This window comes from Ammodytes marinus (assembly GCF_949987685.1).
Source record: "Ammodytes marinus genome assembly, chromosome: 8".
In the NCBI taxonomy this organism is placed as follows: domain Eukaryota; kingdom Metazoa; phylum Chordata; class Actinopteri; order Uranoscopiformes; family Ammodytidae; genus Ammodytes; species Ammodytes marinus.
Window position 1 is genome coordinate 24,005,149 of NC_137212.1, and position 17,368 is coordinate 24,022,516.

Genomic DNA, 17,368 nt, shown 5'->3' on the forward strand with positions numbered 1-17,368 from the left:
GCTATTCAGAGGACTCAAATAGAGCTCTGCCCAGTCTTATCCAGGTCTTTATTGTTCTTTGAGACAGCAAACTTTACTCCCGTGGAAGAAAATGTAAAGAATTTGCCTGTGAATTCTTGATCCGCTCACTTCTCTGGATCAGCTTTTAAACAATATTTGAAAAATGTATGAAGCTCCAGTTGTAGTTTTTGTTTTCAAGTTCAGCTCCTTCAAGGACATCAGTGTTGTATTGAAACTCATGTCTTTCACAGTGTGACAGAGCAGGAGTTGTTATGAAACATTGTGAAAAGCTCTGCCGCTCATCACAATGTTAAAGTGAAGCCCGGTGCTGTTGACTGTTTTGGAGAAGCAGGTTATATCATATGATGATGGTGTCAATATGTTTTTGTTCACAGGGAAACCGACTGTTTTTCATCAGCTCATTCACTCAGCTTAAACACGGATACGCTCAAACATGGCTGACCTTTATGATCTAGATGTGATGGTCACTCATGACTTATATAAAACATGGGTAAATGCATAGGAAAACGACGTGCATGTATTCAACACAAAAGGAAAGTTAGTAGAAAAACATGAATATGTGATATCAGATTTCATGGTATCCATTAAATCCTTAGACATTTCACAATAAACCCTGAATAACCATCAGACCTTGTTGTGAACCCTTTTTAATGGCGCTAATTGTATCCCAACCAAAACTATAGGCATCCCTAGAGGCACACCACTAGCACGGTGAAAAACTATTTATCATGTTCACAGTTTATACCTAACATAATGGTTGTTTGGATAGTTTTAAAGCACTCACTCACAATAGACCAAAATGCTGTTTTGTGGTATTTTTGTATGTCCAGTGCCCAAGCACCTCCTCCTGAAGTGGCCTGTTTGGTCGACCTGAGCTGTTTTTAACTCCACTGTCTCTCACATCCATTCAAGGCCATTCACACAAACATGTGGAGGCTATAACAATCAAACGAGGGCTCTCGTTGAAAAAACCAACAGCTCTTCATATTAACACACACAATGGTACACTGATTGTTTACGGTAGAATAACACATCCAAAAAAAAACAGTTGTCAGTGTGGTTGTTTTGGGGTGTTATATAACTCTCCATTTCAAGTGTATTGTGGGTGTTTTTGTGCTTTTCAGGCGAGCTATCGTCCTTTCCTGAGGCAGATCCTGGAAGAGGTTTTCCACCCCGACCGGCTCGAATGTCCGGACATAGAGCACATGTCGGGCGGCCTCACAGACCTGCTCAAGACCGGTTTCAGCATGTTCATGAAGGTCAGAGAATTGCTCACGATCGCACAGACACTCTCACACGTTTCTATGTAATGGGGTCAGCTCTGCCAACTATCCTGCTGTGGACAATAAAGAGCCTTCTCCCATGTCTTGAACTTCACCTAATTTCAAATTTTGCTGAATGAGCTCCTTGTGTCTGCACATATATACAGTGTTTACACTAAAGGCCACCAACAACAAAAAATACTTCAAAGGCATCACTACTTGGCTTCTACTTACCCATCTCTTTTTTTATGGTACTTAACCACAATTACCTGACAGAGATGTTGTTGCACAAAACTACTTAAGGCGATATGACCAACAGATCAAAGCTTTAACATTTTAGTTTGTTTTATAATCAATCAGTAATTGCAAAAAATGTCACTCAATAAAATAACTGATTATGCAAGCTACTGCCCAGAGACAAATACAAAGGGACCATTTGCACGAGGATCACGCTTTATAGTAAAAACCCAGCTTCATGTAACCAGCTGCTTCTTGTCATTTCAAAAGGCACAGTTTGCTTCACTACATGGGCTCAGCAAATGGCCATCCACCAAACTACTGGGGGCCTATAGAGCAGTGTTTGGTTGGGCATAACAAGGGATACCCCAAAGAGAGCAGTATTTTCACTCGACAAAAGGTCTAGCTCGGTGATATTTTTCAGAAGGAACTGCACGTGTGCCTTTTTTGTGTCTTTGGTAAATTCGCACACAGCTCACATTTTCCAATCGTACTTGGTGCGCCATTACTGTTCATTGTAACTGCAAGTGCTGTAGCTGCTGTAACTTTTTCCAAGAGGTTTGTCTTCACCTATGGAATCCAAAAAAAATGTCCAGCTTTGTCTGGGTTACAGTTATGTGTTTTTTAATACTTTCACTTTACTATTCTTTTTTTTTTTACTATAGTGCCACTTACAGGTAAAATAATGTGATGTTTTACAGACTCAACCATTGTCCATAACTCCACATGCCCCTAAAATGATACTGCAATGGAATGATGCAGTAAAGCTTGCAGATACCGCAGTGTTTACAAAAGGACTTTGGTGACCCATTGCTGAATATCAAACAAACAAATGGATGGGGGGGCACTCGTGGTGTAGTGGTTAGAGTGTCCCCCTCCATGAGGCTCAGTCCTCCCAGCAGACCCGGGTCGAATCCTACCCGTGGTCAGTTCTCTGCATGTCATTCCCCTCTCTGCCCCATTTCATCTATGACTCTCTGCACTATAAATAAATAAAATAAATAAATTGAGCATTAAAAATGCCAAAAAATGATCTAACAGTTAGTTAAAGCCTAATAAGCATGAAATAATCGTTAAAAGCATTAACTAAGCATTAATAACAGTTAGTTAACGTACCCTTATTGTAAAGTCTTACCATTCATTTATTCCTTTATATAGTTTTTCTGAGTTTTGAGAGTGTCTGAGGGAGACACAAAGACCATGATGTTTGGGTTAGTATAATTATTTTGGCCAGATTCTTCATCTACAGATATATTGTTTTGGTCCTGTGGGTAATATACTTTATATCCACCGCAGAGCAGATCACTATCCACATTGTGATTATCCCACATCTGGGCCTGCTTAAACTGATGATTACCCAGAGGGGGAAGGAGGTATTAGACTGGTTGTGTAACCATGGCCTGTTTTACACAAATTAATAAACGAGGCCCACAAACCACCAACTCAGACACACTGAACCTATAAACCTCAACATTCTATTTAGCATTCTATAGGAGCCCAGTGAACACCCTTTATGCTATAAAACGACCCAATAAAACCTCTATTTTTAACCACAGAGCCCACTGTGTACTTTACAGTCTGTCGCTTTAAACTCGGTGGACCCTGCAGTCTGGATTAGGTTCAAGCGAGAGCTTGTGCACTGTTGCTTTAAGAAATACACCAAATACTGAACGTGTGAGTTTGTGTCTGGTGTCCCACTTTTAGTCTTTGTTTAGACTAAAACTCTTTTTAGAGTCTCAGATGTACAAGAGATATTTTCCCTTTTTAATTCATTCAGCTACATTTCTTCCATCTGACTAACACCAGCAACCAAATATAAGCTTTAAAGGGATAGTTCAGTATTTTTTAAGTGGAGTTGTATGGGGTACTTATGCATTGTTAGTGTGATACCTTATGGAGATGGCTGTCAGCGCAGTCACCAGATGGTGTTTAGGGGAGATGTAGCTGTATCTGAAGTCAGCCTTGTATTGTTGCACAGGGGGCTAGATGTGAAACATTTTTTCTCCATTGATATGAATGCTAACCTAAAACCTAATTATCCGCTCGATTGAAAACTACTGAGATTTTCTCCACCAGACAGACAGCCGTTTATTTTTGTCTCACTCAGCCATCAGCTGCTCGACTCAGAGATACTGCTGATTATTCAAGAGATGCAAGAAAACAAAATAAATAGCTGTCTGGCGGCAAACTAAAGCTGTGGAAAAAAACTCAGTTTAGCATACAATTTAAGGGATATTTATGTTTTGAGTGAGTATTTATATATGTGCAGAAAATACATTTCTTCTGGCCCCCTCTTCAACAGTATACTGCTGACTTCTCCTACAGCCACGTCTCCCCCAAACTCCTGTAAATGACTGCACTGGTTGCCAACTCCATAAGGTAACAGACTAACTATGCCTAAGTACCTCATACAACCGCACTTCAAAAATACTGGGGGGGGGGAGGGGGGGCACTCGTGGTGTAGTGGTTAGAGCGTCCCCCCATGAGGCTCAGTCCTCGCAGCAGACCCGGTTCAAATCCGATATGCAGAGAACATGCAGTTCATGTCATTCCCCTCTCTGCCCCATTTCATCTCTGTCTCTCTGCACTATAAATAAAGCATTGAAAATAATCTTAAAAAAATATTTAAAAAATGCCGAACTATCCCTTTAAATAATAAAGTCGCAGGATATCTCACGTACATTGCTTTGTAATCTTATTTATGTTACACATGCCACTGTTGCAAAGCTAAACTTTCTATCTTGAGGCTGTGATATCATAGAGAGCAGCTGTCCTAACTGGTGGGTTCTAATCCAGACCCAAATATAAACAAAGGAAAGCTACTTTGAAATGTTATGTAAGGGGTGGTGTGACCCTGGCCTTGTATGTCTGTTGGCTGTAGAAGTCTTCCCAGGATAAGAGTAGCAGAGCCTGAGGGGGAGTCTAGATTCTCAGTGGACTGAATACAAGTATGACACACAGCGAGCTCTGGGAGCCATACGTGACTTTTATGATGGATGAAAACATGATAGATTTGCATTTTTTTCTGTTTTGTTTTTTGTTTGATGTTTTGTATGTTGTGATGGTGCAGGTGTTTGTTTGTTTGTGTGTGTGTGTGTGTTGTGAAAAAAAGAAAAAATTATATTTTGTAAAAAAATTAAACTTTGATGAATAAAGCTACTAAATCCACTGACACGAATCATCTGAATATGCTTTAGATCAGTGGTTCTCAAAGTGCGGCCCGCGGGCCAATGGCGAAACATATCTGGCGACCCGCATTGAATTATGAATTATAAAATTATTATGCGTCCCCCGTAACAGTAAGAACAGTACAGGGGTCGAAACACTTAAATATCCCTCCTAATTGTTTATATTCATTCCCCAATTATTAATAATATCACCCCTACAGTGGACCGTACCATCTTAAACTTGCGAAGTTCGGCTGGCCTCTGCCTCTCGTTGCAGACGGCTGGTCAGCCTCCCGCAGTGCAGCAGGCAGTGTAGTGGTCCCAATGTAAGTTGTTAGATAGTGACCTTGTCAAGCCCAATACGATGCACTTTCTCACCTTCAAGGTGAATTAGATTAGGTCAAGTGTCTAAGGATGGATGCTAACATTATCTGGTTTCTAACTTTTTTGCCTAAAGTTTAGCTAACAAGCTAACGTTAGCTAGCTGCTGATAGCCATGGAACTATCTGCCTAGTTGACTGCTGATAGCCCACCCTTTTTATTTACAATGTATGGTGTCATAATAGTTAACACTGCTGCTACATCATAAGTAGTGAGTCCTACAAAAAACACTCCAAAAGGTGATACGTTTTCAATGTGCAGAAGGTTTTGAACAATAAAGTAGAATAAATATTTGAATGCAATACAGAATGCCTCAGTGCCTTGATTTATATTCCATTAGATTTGTGTCAATGGGAGCTATTTGTCTTTTCCTTAACATGTCCACCATAAATAAATAGAGAAGACACAAATTACTGCATAAAAATTTACCGGAATGCACAAAATGAAGTGTTCGTACCTCAAATTTTTCTGGGGGACAACCCCCAGACCCCCACTTTGAATGTGTCCCATGTTGAAATGAAAACTAGCCCTTCATTTATTAATTAAAATGTGTGAATTACACATTATTGGATGCAGACCAATACATTTAAACTCTAAAGACGCAAAGACGCTGGCCATTGAAATTATTTCAGTTTTTTAATTTTTTTTCCTTCGGTGGCCCTCGGTCCAATGTTGGGTTCCTAAATTGGCCCTCTGCTATCAAAAGTTTGAGAACCCCTGATTTAGATGATCTGAACTGATGTCTGATAGAAAATGTGTACTCCTTTAGTCTCTAGGTGTAAGGGAACACTGGTTTAGTGAACTTCTTTCCTCAGACAAAGGCGACTTGCTGACAGCAGCATTATTATTATTATTTTATTTTTTAATTTAAAATATTTTTTTATACTTGTGTTTATTTAAATGTTTTATTTTTATTTACATTTTATTTTTAAATTCTATTTACATTTTAATTTTTCTATTAATTTGTCTTTTAATTTATTTAATTGGAAGAAGAAGAAGAAGAAGAAGAAGAAGAAGAAGAAGAAGAAGAAGAAGAAGAAGAAGAAGAAGAAGAATTAACATAAAGAAAATAATGCCTTCCTCTCCTCACATAACAATTATCTGCACGCTTCACACCATGTCTTTAGACACCCTACGCAAGCCCTGTCCCCCTTCTCTGTCTATTGCATGTCGGTGCACATGCTTCAAACACTGGCAGCAGCTGTGGTGTGTCTCCATTATGATCCAGCCAACACGCAGGCGCTGGTGATCTACTCGCACATGTAGCGGGTGCGATCGAGTGCCACGGATCCTCCTCCAAATAAATATTACATGTGCAGAATCTACTAGAAAACATATTTGCTCTCACACACATTTTTTTTACAAAACACATGTTGAATGATCCCCAACACGCTTCTGCCTTGAGCCACTCGGCCGGGAGGAGCTTCACGTGGACAGCCACGCTCGACCTGGGTCCGCCCCCTGCAGCACTGATTGCCCGGTTGGCATTCAAGGCAGCAAATCTCCCCCGCCTGCAGCTGGCCACCACCAATGGACCAAAGCCATTATTCCTCAGCAGCCAATCCCGTTCAACAATGACAAAAGACCCTACCCTGCTGTTAGAAATTCATCTTCAAGGGGGCAGTTCAAAATCTATTCTGCTGTGTGTGTGTGTGAGAGGCTGTGAGAGCTAACCTGACCCTGACCACTGTTTCTTTGACATTTGTATGTGTGTGTGTGTGTGTGTGTGTGTGTGTGTGTGTGTGTGTGTGTGTGTGTGTGTGTGTGTGTATGTATGTATGTATGTACGTATGTGTGTGTATGTGCATGTGATGAACGAGAGCATGTGTGTGTACACCTGCTTTCCATGTGTCCGCCATCCTAACACCTACAGGTGAAACTTATATTATTAGAATATCATGGAAAAGCTCTTTTTTTAAATCTGATTGAATTAAACAAGTGAAAGTTCCATATGTTCTAGATGTATTAGGGTTAGGGTTGGACGTATAGTTATATATTTCAGAATTTGTTTTGTTTATATTTTCAGGATTCCGGCTTACAGCTCATGAAAATCAAAAATCCAGCATCTCAAAATATTAGAATATTCCATAAGGCAATCAAAAAAATATATAATTTTCTCACTTTGCATGTAATGAGTCTACATAATATAATACTTTAGTTTTTTTAGTTGAATTATTGAAATAAATAAAACTTTTGCACGATATACCAATTTTGTTGAGTGTCACCTGTATATGGGATAAGCCGACATCCATCAAGCCCTGTTTGGGGGGAGGGTCCACTCTCATCAGTATCACCACAGCATCACAGGTGTCAGGCTGAGCAGTGACTCAGCATGGAGATAAACACAGGCAGTAATACGGAAGGAAAGGAAATGATGAAGTGATTAATAGTTTCCTATAAAAAGGGACCCTCACATGTGCCCCGTCTTTACCCCCCATAGGTGAGCCGTCCACACCCCAGTGACAACCCCCTGCTCCTCCTCTTCCTGGTGGGTGGGGTCACGCCCTCCGAGCTTCGTCTCATCAAAGAGGTCGCCGCCACACACAAACCAGGGACCCAGGTGAGCATGTTTTCTTCTTTCATGTTTGGCTCTGTTTCAGTTTCCCAAGGGTCAACAGGGCCGGTGAAGTCCTTCACATCCCATAGTGGATAATGCTAACTGAACTACAAGTGGTAAAAGGCCTGTGGTTAAGGTCCTTTTTGAAAGAAGTGAATGGATCATTTAAGACCAAAACTCCACATGAACAAGATGTGCATGATTTTACTTAACTTAATTTTAGTGTGTAAGATGGTTAATCATACACCACCTTTACCAGCTTTAACATTTAACAGTGGTTTACTAATCCTGTATTAAAGAACCCTGAGTGGGCCCATTCCACCTGCATATTAGTCATATAACACTTTGAATAGTTTCAGTGCAGTGTGCTGATAATCCAGTAATCCAGTTTTTATATGTGCTCCCATGCTTTTATATATTGAGTTGTTTTACTTGCAGTGGAGAATATTGAGATTTTTCTATTCTCACTTTTTCTGCTCAGAGAGCTGAATATTTCATCCACCATAGGCAAAAGTTTTTTCCTGCCAGCGCAGAACTTTGAAGATGTTTGTTACGCTTGGATTCCTCTTCCAATACATAACGCTTTGTATGAATGGAAATATTTTGACAAAACAACTGAAATCCCCTAATCCCCTATGCCGGTCTCTCATTATCAAAACAAACTGATCATCTCTAACCTATGTTCTAAGTTAATTTTGCATGTGGATATATGAATCCATATTTACTTCATACTTCTTCTACTACTTGGACGTTGGATGGAACCGAATGAGTCGTTTCTTTAGCCGTTAGATATCAGATAAACAAAGATAAAGCTAAAAAGACAATCATGTTTACGCACTGACCTCCCTTTAGACAGATTTCAGACTGGGTGAACACACATTACCAGGCTGACCTACATACACAGGTGGCCAGGCTCAGGTGTGGAGGTGAGGGCGCCATCTGATCCCTCACGGTAATTGATTCCATGAGACATTAAAGTCTGTCTGTCTTGCCTGCCTGCCTTTGTGTTCGGGTTGCGTTTTAAATGCTATGACTTACACATGCCTTCCACGCTGACATGCAGATGAATGTGTTTTCTCTGTGTGAGAGCAGTGCGGGGTATGAGGCTGGGGTAACGTGGGTAATGCCTTAATAAAAGGTTTTGAGAAGGAGGCCAGAGTCAATGAAAGGCCTGGAGGGGATCAAAGCCTTCCATCTGTAATCAGGCTGAACTGAATAAAGACGGGGTTTATACAGTAACCTACTGGCCCACACACGTACCCACCTTAGTGCGGATGCAACTTTAGCACATACGTACACAATATACTGAATGAAAAGCAAGTGTGTGTGTTTGTGTGTGTACGTATGATGGTGAATGTCTATGGGCAAGCTACAGAGATCTGGTCCTTGCCTTTGGACAGAAATTCCTCTGAAATATACAGACTGTGCCACTGCAAACAGAATCGTTGCCAACTTTGGTTGCTGACCCCGAGTTAAAGCAACACGCTGTAGAGAAACAAAGCTCCTCTGTTATACAACATAAGAGGAGTGCTGGGGTCTTCTCCTAACCACAAAGCACTGAAAGAGGACAAACTTTACCTAAAGTATAGATTCTGCATCAAAACATACATAACGATAAAAATCATGGGATATGTAGTAATCCATCTTCCCAGCATTCACAGCCCTGTAGTTATTTTCGTCATGGTCCCTGTAACGTCTGTATCAAGCCATTAGGACACTTTACAAATCAGTCACAGTGTGTGCATCAGCCAGAATAACATATTCCATGTATTGAGTAATGGATCATTACCCAACCAGTCACAATTGTTAGAAAGAAATACACAACTTCTGTTTCATTCTTCACATGTGACCAAATCCTCACACAGATCCTCACACACTCAAAAATGAGATGTTGAAGTGTCCTGACGCCCTCCTGGGAAAAAAAAAAAACAGTCGAACAATGACTAAACATACCGCTAGCCCAGAGCAGAGGACCTGTTTGCGGAAATGATTCATTCAAATTAAGCTGCCCGAGGCCACCTGATTCACACACAGCTTGTTGATTGCTAATGTGCACATTAGTCAGCCCTGACTAACCACCATTCAAAAGGGGGTCAAGTTACACCCAGCATTCAATTTCCAAACATTAACGAGTGTGTGTATTGTTTCTGCCCCCAGGTGTTGGTTTTGTCCACCAGATTGTTGAGGCCGACGGACATCCCCGAGCTGCTCTTCGCCACCCGACGCCTGGCGCCTGAAATGGGCGTGTGAGAGCGAGAGAGAGGGAGTCACGTGGAACACAACGCGTGCACTCAACACATGTAGAAGGACACATGCACCGCCAAACGTGGTCTCTCGACACCTCTTCTACGGTGTGACATTCACCGTTTCAGAGGTGCAAAAAAATCAAGGAACATAAATTACTCAGCATGCTGTTCTTATGCTTGGTGAAGGGTAAAGAAAATGTTTATTTTTCACGTGCGACTGACAAGATCCCTTTCTTCTGCCGCCAAACAGGAAGCTTACACTTAAATACGCGAACCATCATTGTTGGTGCTTTCATTCAATATAATCAATTCCCTTTTTCATGTGGCGCTATATGCATACATACAGTATCACGTCCACTTGTTAAAAAGCAAAACACGTGTGAACTTGGTAGTACTAGTGAGGGGGTCTATCAGAGGTGTGCCGTTGCGGTGGAGAGAATACACACTCTCTGTTATCCATTCACACCTCGCCACATCATATGGTGACAAGAGCGGCATCATTTACGAGTGGTTTCACACCGTCTGCCAAGGTAGATCATTTGCTCACTAAAGGCCAGGACACAAAAGTCCGACTACCCGAAAATGGAGACTGCCGATTCAGGCAGCTCCAGTCTTCCCGTCGCGGCCGAAAAAGTGCAAAGAACACACCAAACCGACTGCTGACTTTCCGTACGCTCTGCGCTTGCGCGGGACGTAATGTCTCCATAACAGCAGGCGGCGCTAATCTGTATTGTGGCCCGAAAAAATACGGAAGCCGGAAATGATGGGACGGCTCTCTAGACCATAAACATAGATAGAAATACGTATTTATATTTATGGACCATAAAGAGCACCATTTTTAGCAGAGAGTGTCGAGCAGTCAACAAGGGTTGATGTATGTGAGTACTCGCTGAATGAAACAAACAAACACATTAAAACAATGGCTAACTGTTGTTAGCTGTTTGTGCTACCCGCCTCACTTCCGGGCTTCACTGATTCGCTAGCCCTCCACAAATCAAATTGCTCCAACTGAAAGACCGATTTCACGGCACACACCAAACAGATTTGTGTCCCCGCCCCCTCGAAACTCTACGACGGCGATTATCGGGCCGGTGTGTCCTGGCCTTAAGAACTCACCTACCCCATCCCATCTCCCTCCCTCCATATAGTACTCTTTATTCTCTCCAACATGAATCACCTCGTCTAGAGCTCAGTCATTTTTAACCCACCTGCACTACATGTGAATGAACAACAGTTGGACACACGTTTTGTCCCAACGTAGAAAAAAAGGGAAGTGTGGTTGTAATCCAGCGTGCTCTTGAGTTTTCAGCCCCCACTTTGACAGATTTGGAAGAGGATTTTCAGGATTCACTAATTAGGTTCTGGATTGTAAATAAACAAGTTTTCTAAGATCACACACACACACACACACACACACACACACACACACACACACACACACACACACACACACACACACACACACACACACACAGAGCTTTCATTGGAAAACTGCTTTATATCATTTTTCTTCTCATCTTTCCATTTCTCAGAAGAGTCCCTAATAAAAAACTAACATGAACTCTCTCGGCTCAGGTTATTTCAACAGCTTTATTTATTTATTTATTTTTTCATGGTCAACTTAATTTCCTCGGGTTCATAGTACTAATAGTCTTTGGCTGTAGACAGATCTCCAGACCTGAGAAGTGGATGTATTACTTAACTGTTTATGATACTCTAATTTTTATTTTGCAAAAACCAACGCATTCAGGTCATAAATGTCTTAGGCAATGCAGATTTTAAACACTGTTCTCTATAGCGGTAATGACAACAATATGGTTGTGATGACTGCTATGACTTCATGTGGATACTATATACATATACTACACCTGTGACATTTGTTGCGGACTAGCGTTTTAGTACAGATACTCCCCACTGTACATAGTTATTCGACTATTTTAATGGCATTTTTACGTTTTATGACCCAATTGCAATCTGTTAAGTTTATTTTTTTCTATAGTCATTTAGTTTTAAGTGTCACAAGAGCTTTTTTTGTCATCAATGCGTCCTAATTAATGCTGTTATCAAAGCAATTTATTAATTATCTGTATATTCATAGGTCAGGTGAGTCAGTGTCTTCATAGGGAAGCATAATAAATGTAGGGTCTGCGCGTGTGCTTGTTTCTGCTGGCAGATGCATATATGTAAACTGTTAATGAATAACCACAGACAATCAAATTCAAATTCATCATCATTTTATTGTGAACAAGTGATTTATTTTCACAAATAAATAATAGAACCTTTGGATGAGTCCTTTTCATAAAGTGCACAAGGGAAACAACCGTCACATGCTACAGACTCGGCTATTTGCTACCTCCACTCCGCCTCTTCTCATTCACAATGATGATGTAAAAAATATACTGCATAATATATTGATATACAAAGGACTGTGTACACAGACACACATCTGCACAGAGCCCTGGCTCAAGTGGCTGGTTTAATCATACCAGCATTTAGCAATGCCATGTAGTGGCAGTCTAAATAAATAAATAGCTGCCACAATAGCATCACAGTGTACATTAGGCAGTGACTCGCTCAGAGCTGCTGCCTAGTAGCCATTGATTTACAGTCTGTGGTCTGCAGAGAGTCTGAGGTTCAGTCGGCCCTCAGGCGTGGTGACGTGAACCTCCTCACTGCTTCTCCTCACACGTGGTTTCTGGACTGGACACCTGTCACATAAAGATTCATCAGCATCCAGCTATTCAGAATCTACCACTGTTTATCAGCAGGTTTCTCGAGAACTTCAGTGGAGAAGTACGAATCCTCTCCGTCCTCTCAATGCTTTTCATTCATCTGGCCCACTCTGGAACCATTTTCAGTGGAGTGGTGTTCACACAGAGGTGACAGTCCTGACTTTGGCTGACAGAGCCTGCTTGAAGCGCCTCTTCAGGTCTTGCATGTTGGGAGACTTTGGCCTGGGGATGAGGAGCAAGCGCTTCTTCTCGGTGGCAGCGCCGCCAGCGGAGGAGTTGTTGTTTGAGGAGTTGGAGGCAGACTGGGTCTGGGGCGTTGCTGCTTGTGGCTGCTTGGCTAGCTGGCAGCACAGTCTGTGGAATGCCCTGTGCACCTGGCTGTAGTCTTCACTGGCTGATACTTCAAAGAAGGAGCAGCCCAGGGTTGCGGACAGCCCCTGGCCCTGTTGGGAGTCCACCTTCCTCAGGTGCAGCAGGTCCACCTTATTGGCCAGCAGGATCACGGGGGGAATGTTGGCACCGCCAGCGCGAACCACCAACTGGTTCAAACGATCGATCAAATCGAAACTACGGCGATCTGTCACAGAGTAGACCAGCACTACTGCATCGGCCCATTGGATGGAGCAGGTCACATGGTCAGGTAGACTGATGCTATTATCTGTCATCTGGGGAGGAGAGGAAAAAGAGATATTTGATTAAAAACTCATCCTTGCAAAACCTCATTTATGGCAAACATTTGATTAAACATTCAGAGCAGGTTTAAACTTTCCCTGACTTCTACATGCAACTGATCTTTAGCAATGAGTGGAATGCCGATAGAGGCAGACAAGAGCTATAGGGTTACTCCTCCAGTAAGAGGGAGGTTTGAGTTGTCTGGATCTGAATCAGGGTATCATTTACTCTGGCCTCAGACATCCATTAGGCTAAATGGGAGATTAGACAGCCAGACTGAAGGGCTCTGCTTTAGGAGAAAATATACGCGCGCGCGCACACACACACACACACACAGAGCCCTTGGTTTTGGATTTGTGCCCAGTCAAGAGAGCCTTTTAGATTATTTGAACAGCCCAGACAATGAATTAGATTATATTATCTTTGTATTGGATTATCCTCAAATCTTAAACTCGGTGAGCCCAATTACATCACAGTCTGTCAGAGGAGAAAATAGCTAATAAGAAATGAATTAAACAGGGAGGGTCTTCTTACCTCAACACCGGGAGTATCTTGAACCTGGATGGTCACTTGCTCTCCATCCACCTGGACTTCTCTGGAATAGAGATTACCAGCGTTTCTCTCGTAGTCTCCAATGAAGCGCCTTGTTAGGAATCTCACCACGAGTGCTGAAATAAAGCAAAGGGAACAGACAACGTTAGACAATTATACTACGGAGCGGTCTATAAGACAAGACTCGGTGAACAAAGTAGCCTATACAATGAAAGAATATATTTTTATTTGATCCTTTTTCTCACCTGTTTTGCCAACACCGCTGCCGCCTATCACAGCTATCTTAATGACCCGGTTGGGCACAGAGGACTCCGGTGCTGTATTCTCCGCAATGGTCGACATGTTCTGGATAAGACGCATTTTCTTATATTTCTTTCGTTAGTGTATTCCTTCCAAAAAATGAAGCAAAGTGAATATATTTCTCTTGTCCAAAGGTGTTCAAGTCTTGCCGAGAAAGTCTTGGAGTAGAACGGATAAAGTAAATCCTCTTGTCAATCCCGAACTGGTTCAGAATTCAATGGATATAGTCGCGGAACAAAGACGAGACCGGAGGACCACACTGACTGAATGCTGCTACTGTTTGCTGCTGCTGAGTAACAGCGCGCGCGGCTTTTATAGCATTCGAGCGGTGGTCGCATCTGATTGGTCGCTGGTGACCTCCCCCTCCCTCGTGCGAGCCCAGCCTACACGTGTATATGCAAGCTGTAGCACAGGAAAACGATGCTGAAACAGGTGGGACCTCTGGCTGGGTGCCCTATAAGGTCCATGCTCACGACACAGACAGTGACCTGACAGAATTATGCTGTAATTCCAAACAACATCAGTTCATCCTATAATTCTTAACAAATACTATTATTATAATCAATAATAGGCTACTAATTATTATTATTATTATTATTATTATTATTATTATTATTATTATTATTATTATTATTTCAGAAATAACTCTATAGCCCTCTCCAAATCCACATTACAAAGTGCTATACAAGGAAGGCAGTACAAATTAAAACAAAATTAACAGTAATAAGGCATCCCATTTTAAAAATAACAATTTGGTGTATGTAAAATCAATGGAATCAATGCAATGAAGAAAAAGCAATAATATAAGAGAAAAGCCTTTTGTTTATTTTTTGCAATGCATGTTTTTCTGTCTCAACCATAGCACTGTATATCTTTGTGTTGCATTATGGGATGGATCCTGCCTCAACCTCCCAGTGTTGTGTTGCAGCCGGTAACCTGTTCAGACATGCCCCTGAACCTGTGAATCGCCCACACAGGGGGTTAATGACGGCTGATGTTGTACAAATACAACCCCACTCTCTCTCTCAAACACACACACACACACACACACACACACACACACACACACACACACACACACACACACATACACACACACACTGAAACATACCCAACAAGAAGTCATGCAAGAATGCGTGCTGTTGATTTGAAAGCTGCCGGCCCCCGATATCCAAATATGTCACATAATTTCAGCCAACAATACCCAAGAATGGCAACAGAGCTGTAAATATACACATCTATTTTCAGGACACAATGAAACATTCGTGGATATTCAACGTGACAATCCAATCCAATAGCTGCAGCTCTGCACTGCGATTTGACCTGTATCATCTCTTTGTCCTATTTTCTTCTGTCACCCCCCACCCCTCCCTCCTCACCCATTCCTCCTCCCCCCTCCCTATCCCCTCTCTCTCCCATCTTTCATTCGTGCTCAAGTGCTCTGAGGTATTTTGGCATCCAGTCCTTCTGTGATTATGGTCTGGTATGTATTTTTGATAAGAGTGCTGATGACAGGCGGCTGCGCTGAAATATGAAATTAGTACCCAGGATTCGAGAGCAGACATGGTTTTAGGGTGTGTAGTGTACACATGCACACACAGAACTGTCAGCATTCTAACCACATCATAGGCAACACATTAAACTCCGCCCTGCTGCATTATAGGACAGTTGGGCCTGTTTTCTTGCTAATGGGAAGTGAACACTGTAGACTACATACTTGCATTTAATGACAAGTGAACTCCCAGAGTTTTCTGCAAAGGAGGCTGCTGCCTTTTTAAATGAGCGATGTGAGTCAGGCGTCAACACTTATCCACCTAGGCCCACGCTGCAGCATATTTGTTGCAAAGGAAGATGAAAGGCCTCAGTCAGTCAGCTCCCCCTCTAGCAACCAGGTGAGAAGCCTAATGATGACAGAAAATATGAGGAAGCTGTGGAGGTGTCTTTAGCCTGATGAAGGACCAGGATTCACTGGTTTGATACACAACAGGCCCAGGAGTGACTCACACATATATACAGACAGCGCTTATGACAGAGGGGTTGCAACGTGACTTGTTTTGTATCTAAAAAAAACAAGGCTATATAAGTGGCGAGAATGCATTTCATAAAACAAGTCCCATCCACTGTCCGTGAAGTCGTGCCTTCGGGCCGGTGTTGCCTTCACTTTCCCTGAGGGGGGGCTGGATGTCAATTAAAATACCTTTGAGTGAAGGAGGGCAATTCTACAGCAAGAGGGGAACAAGGCCTGACTTGGGGCTCAGGGTGTCACTCACACTGAGGTGACTATGGATGGTTAGGGAGGGTAAGATGGGGGGTAATCCTTTAGCTGGGGTGTGGGCAATTATCATTGAGAATTCGGGGTATTCACTGGAAACAGAGGAATGTGGAGTTAATTGGGGTTTGGTGGAGCGAGGGGGGATGAGGGCGGGTGAAATCAGGAGGAGGTGTTCTCAGAAGGATGTCCTTGTTGACACATAAGTGAGGGCTGATTTCCCGAGGTGGCCTCGCCTTTAACTGTGGAGCTGAGAAGGAGGCACGCGCGCCCCCAGGCCTGATCCCACAAAGGACGGTCATTTGGGATATCAGAGAAACTGGGGCAGTTTGTGAGCTGCCCTGGGGGTCAAACCTCAAGAGCCACGGTCATGTGTTTATCAGCATCATGATAGATGCTTATCTTTCACATTGCCTTTAATCATTTTATGCAAAGTGGTCATTAGGAGCCCGAGGTTTTACAACAAATCTTAGATTAAATAGCATGTAGCCTCAAAAAGAAACTTGTGTGACACTCCAAATGTGGACTCCACTGACAGACCAACAGAATGGGGGTTTTAAAATGTTTCATAAAAGTTTCATATTTGTATTCAAATTTTAAGAAATCATTGGTTGCCAATCCTGTTGTTGCTTCTCCTTTTCGGTTCTCTTGCAGGACTTTACTGCAGATTTCCAAAACAAAGGTAATAGCAGGTCTATTCAGCATTCACACATCTTTGCATAGATCTCTTCACTGATTTGTTTACATCTACAGGTGCATTAGCATTCCCACTGACCTTTGGAAATTGCGTTGGCCTGCTGACACAAGCAGCCCTTGACCCATACAAAGGAAGAGAGGTTGTTTTTTTCTTATTGAAATGTAAAAATCCTTCCAACATGTTTAAACATTTGCATGCCTCTGAATGTAGTCGCATTGGTAAGGGGGGTAGTAGCATTGGTAAGGGGGGTGGCACTGGTAGTTGTGTGTTCTCCT

The 17,368-nt window shown here is 42.3% G+C and overlaps 2 protein-coding genes across 2 annotated transcripts in view; one reads left to right on the forward strand and one right to left on the reverse strand.

The window, feature by feature from the left end:
• The window catches only part of scfd2 (sec1 family domain containing 2), a 92,947-nt gene extending 81,547 nt beyond the window's left edge, over positions 1–11,400 (forward strand). Inside the window, exons 7-9 of the mRNA XM_080033000.1 lie at positions 1,146–1,280; positions 7,509–7,628; positions 9,783–11,400. Coding sequence (XP_079889126.1) covers positions 1,146–1,280; positions 7,509–7,628; positions 9,783–9,875 — 348 coding nt within the window. The 3' untranslated portion in view covers positions 9,876–11,400. The remainder of the gene's footprint in view (positions 1–1,145; positions 1,281–7,508; positions 7,629–9,782) is intronic.
• Positions 11,401–12,300: 900 nt separating this feature from the next.
• Positions 12,301–14,352, reverse strand: rasl11b (RAS-like, family 11, member B). Its single transcript, XM_080033010.1, has 3 exons — positions 14,073–14,352; positions 13,810–13,943; positions 12,301–13,268 (listed from the first exon to the last, which is right to left on the reverse strand). The coding sequence occupies exons 1-3, from the start codon at positions 14,185–14,187 to the stop codon at positions 12,741–12,743; spliced, it is 777 nt and encodes a 258-aa protein (XP_079889136.1). The 5' UTR covers positions 14,188–14,352; the 3' UTR covers positions 12,301–12,740.
• Between the last annotated feature and the right edge of the window lie 3,016 nt (positions 14,353–17,368).

What these genes read in the sequence shown, in the direction of transcription:
- rasl11b (XM_080033010.1), bottom strand. Translation starts at nt 14,187, where the DNA reads ATGCGTCTTATCCAGAACATGTCGACCATTGCGGAGAATACAGCACCG. An exon ending in CAGCGGTGTTGGCAAAACAG is followed by an intron (nt 13,944 to 14,072) that starts GTGAGAAAAAGG and finishes GCTTTATTTCAG; the next exon opens with CACTCGTGGTGAGATTCCTA. An exon ending in AAGATACTCCCGGTGTTGAG is followed by an intron (nt 13,269 to 13,809) that starts GTAAGAAGACCC and finishes TCTCCTCCCCAG; the next exon opens with ATGACAGATAATAGCATCAG.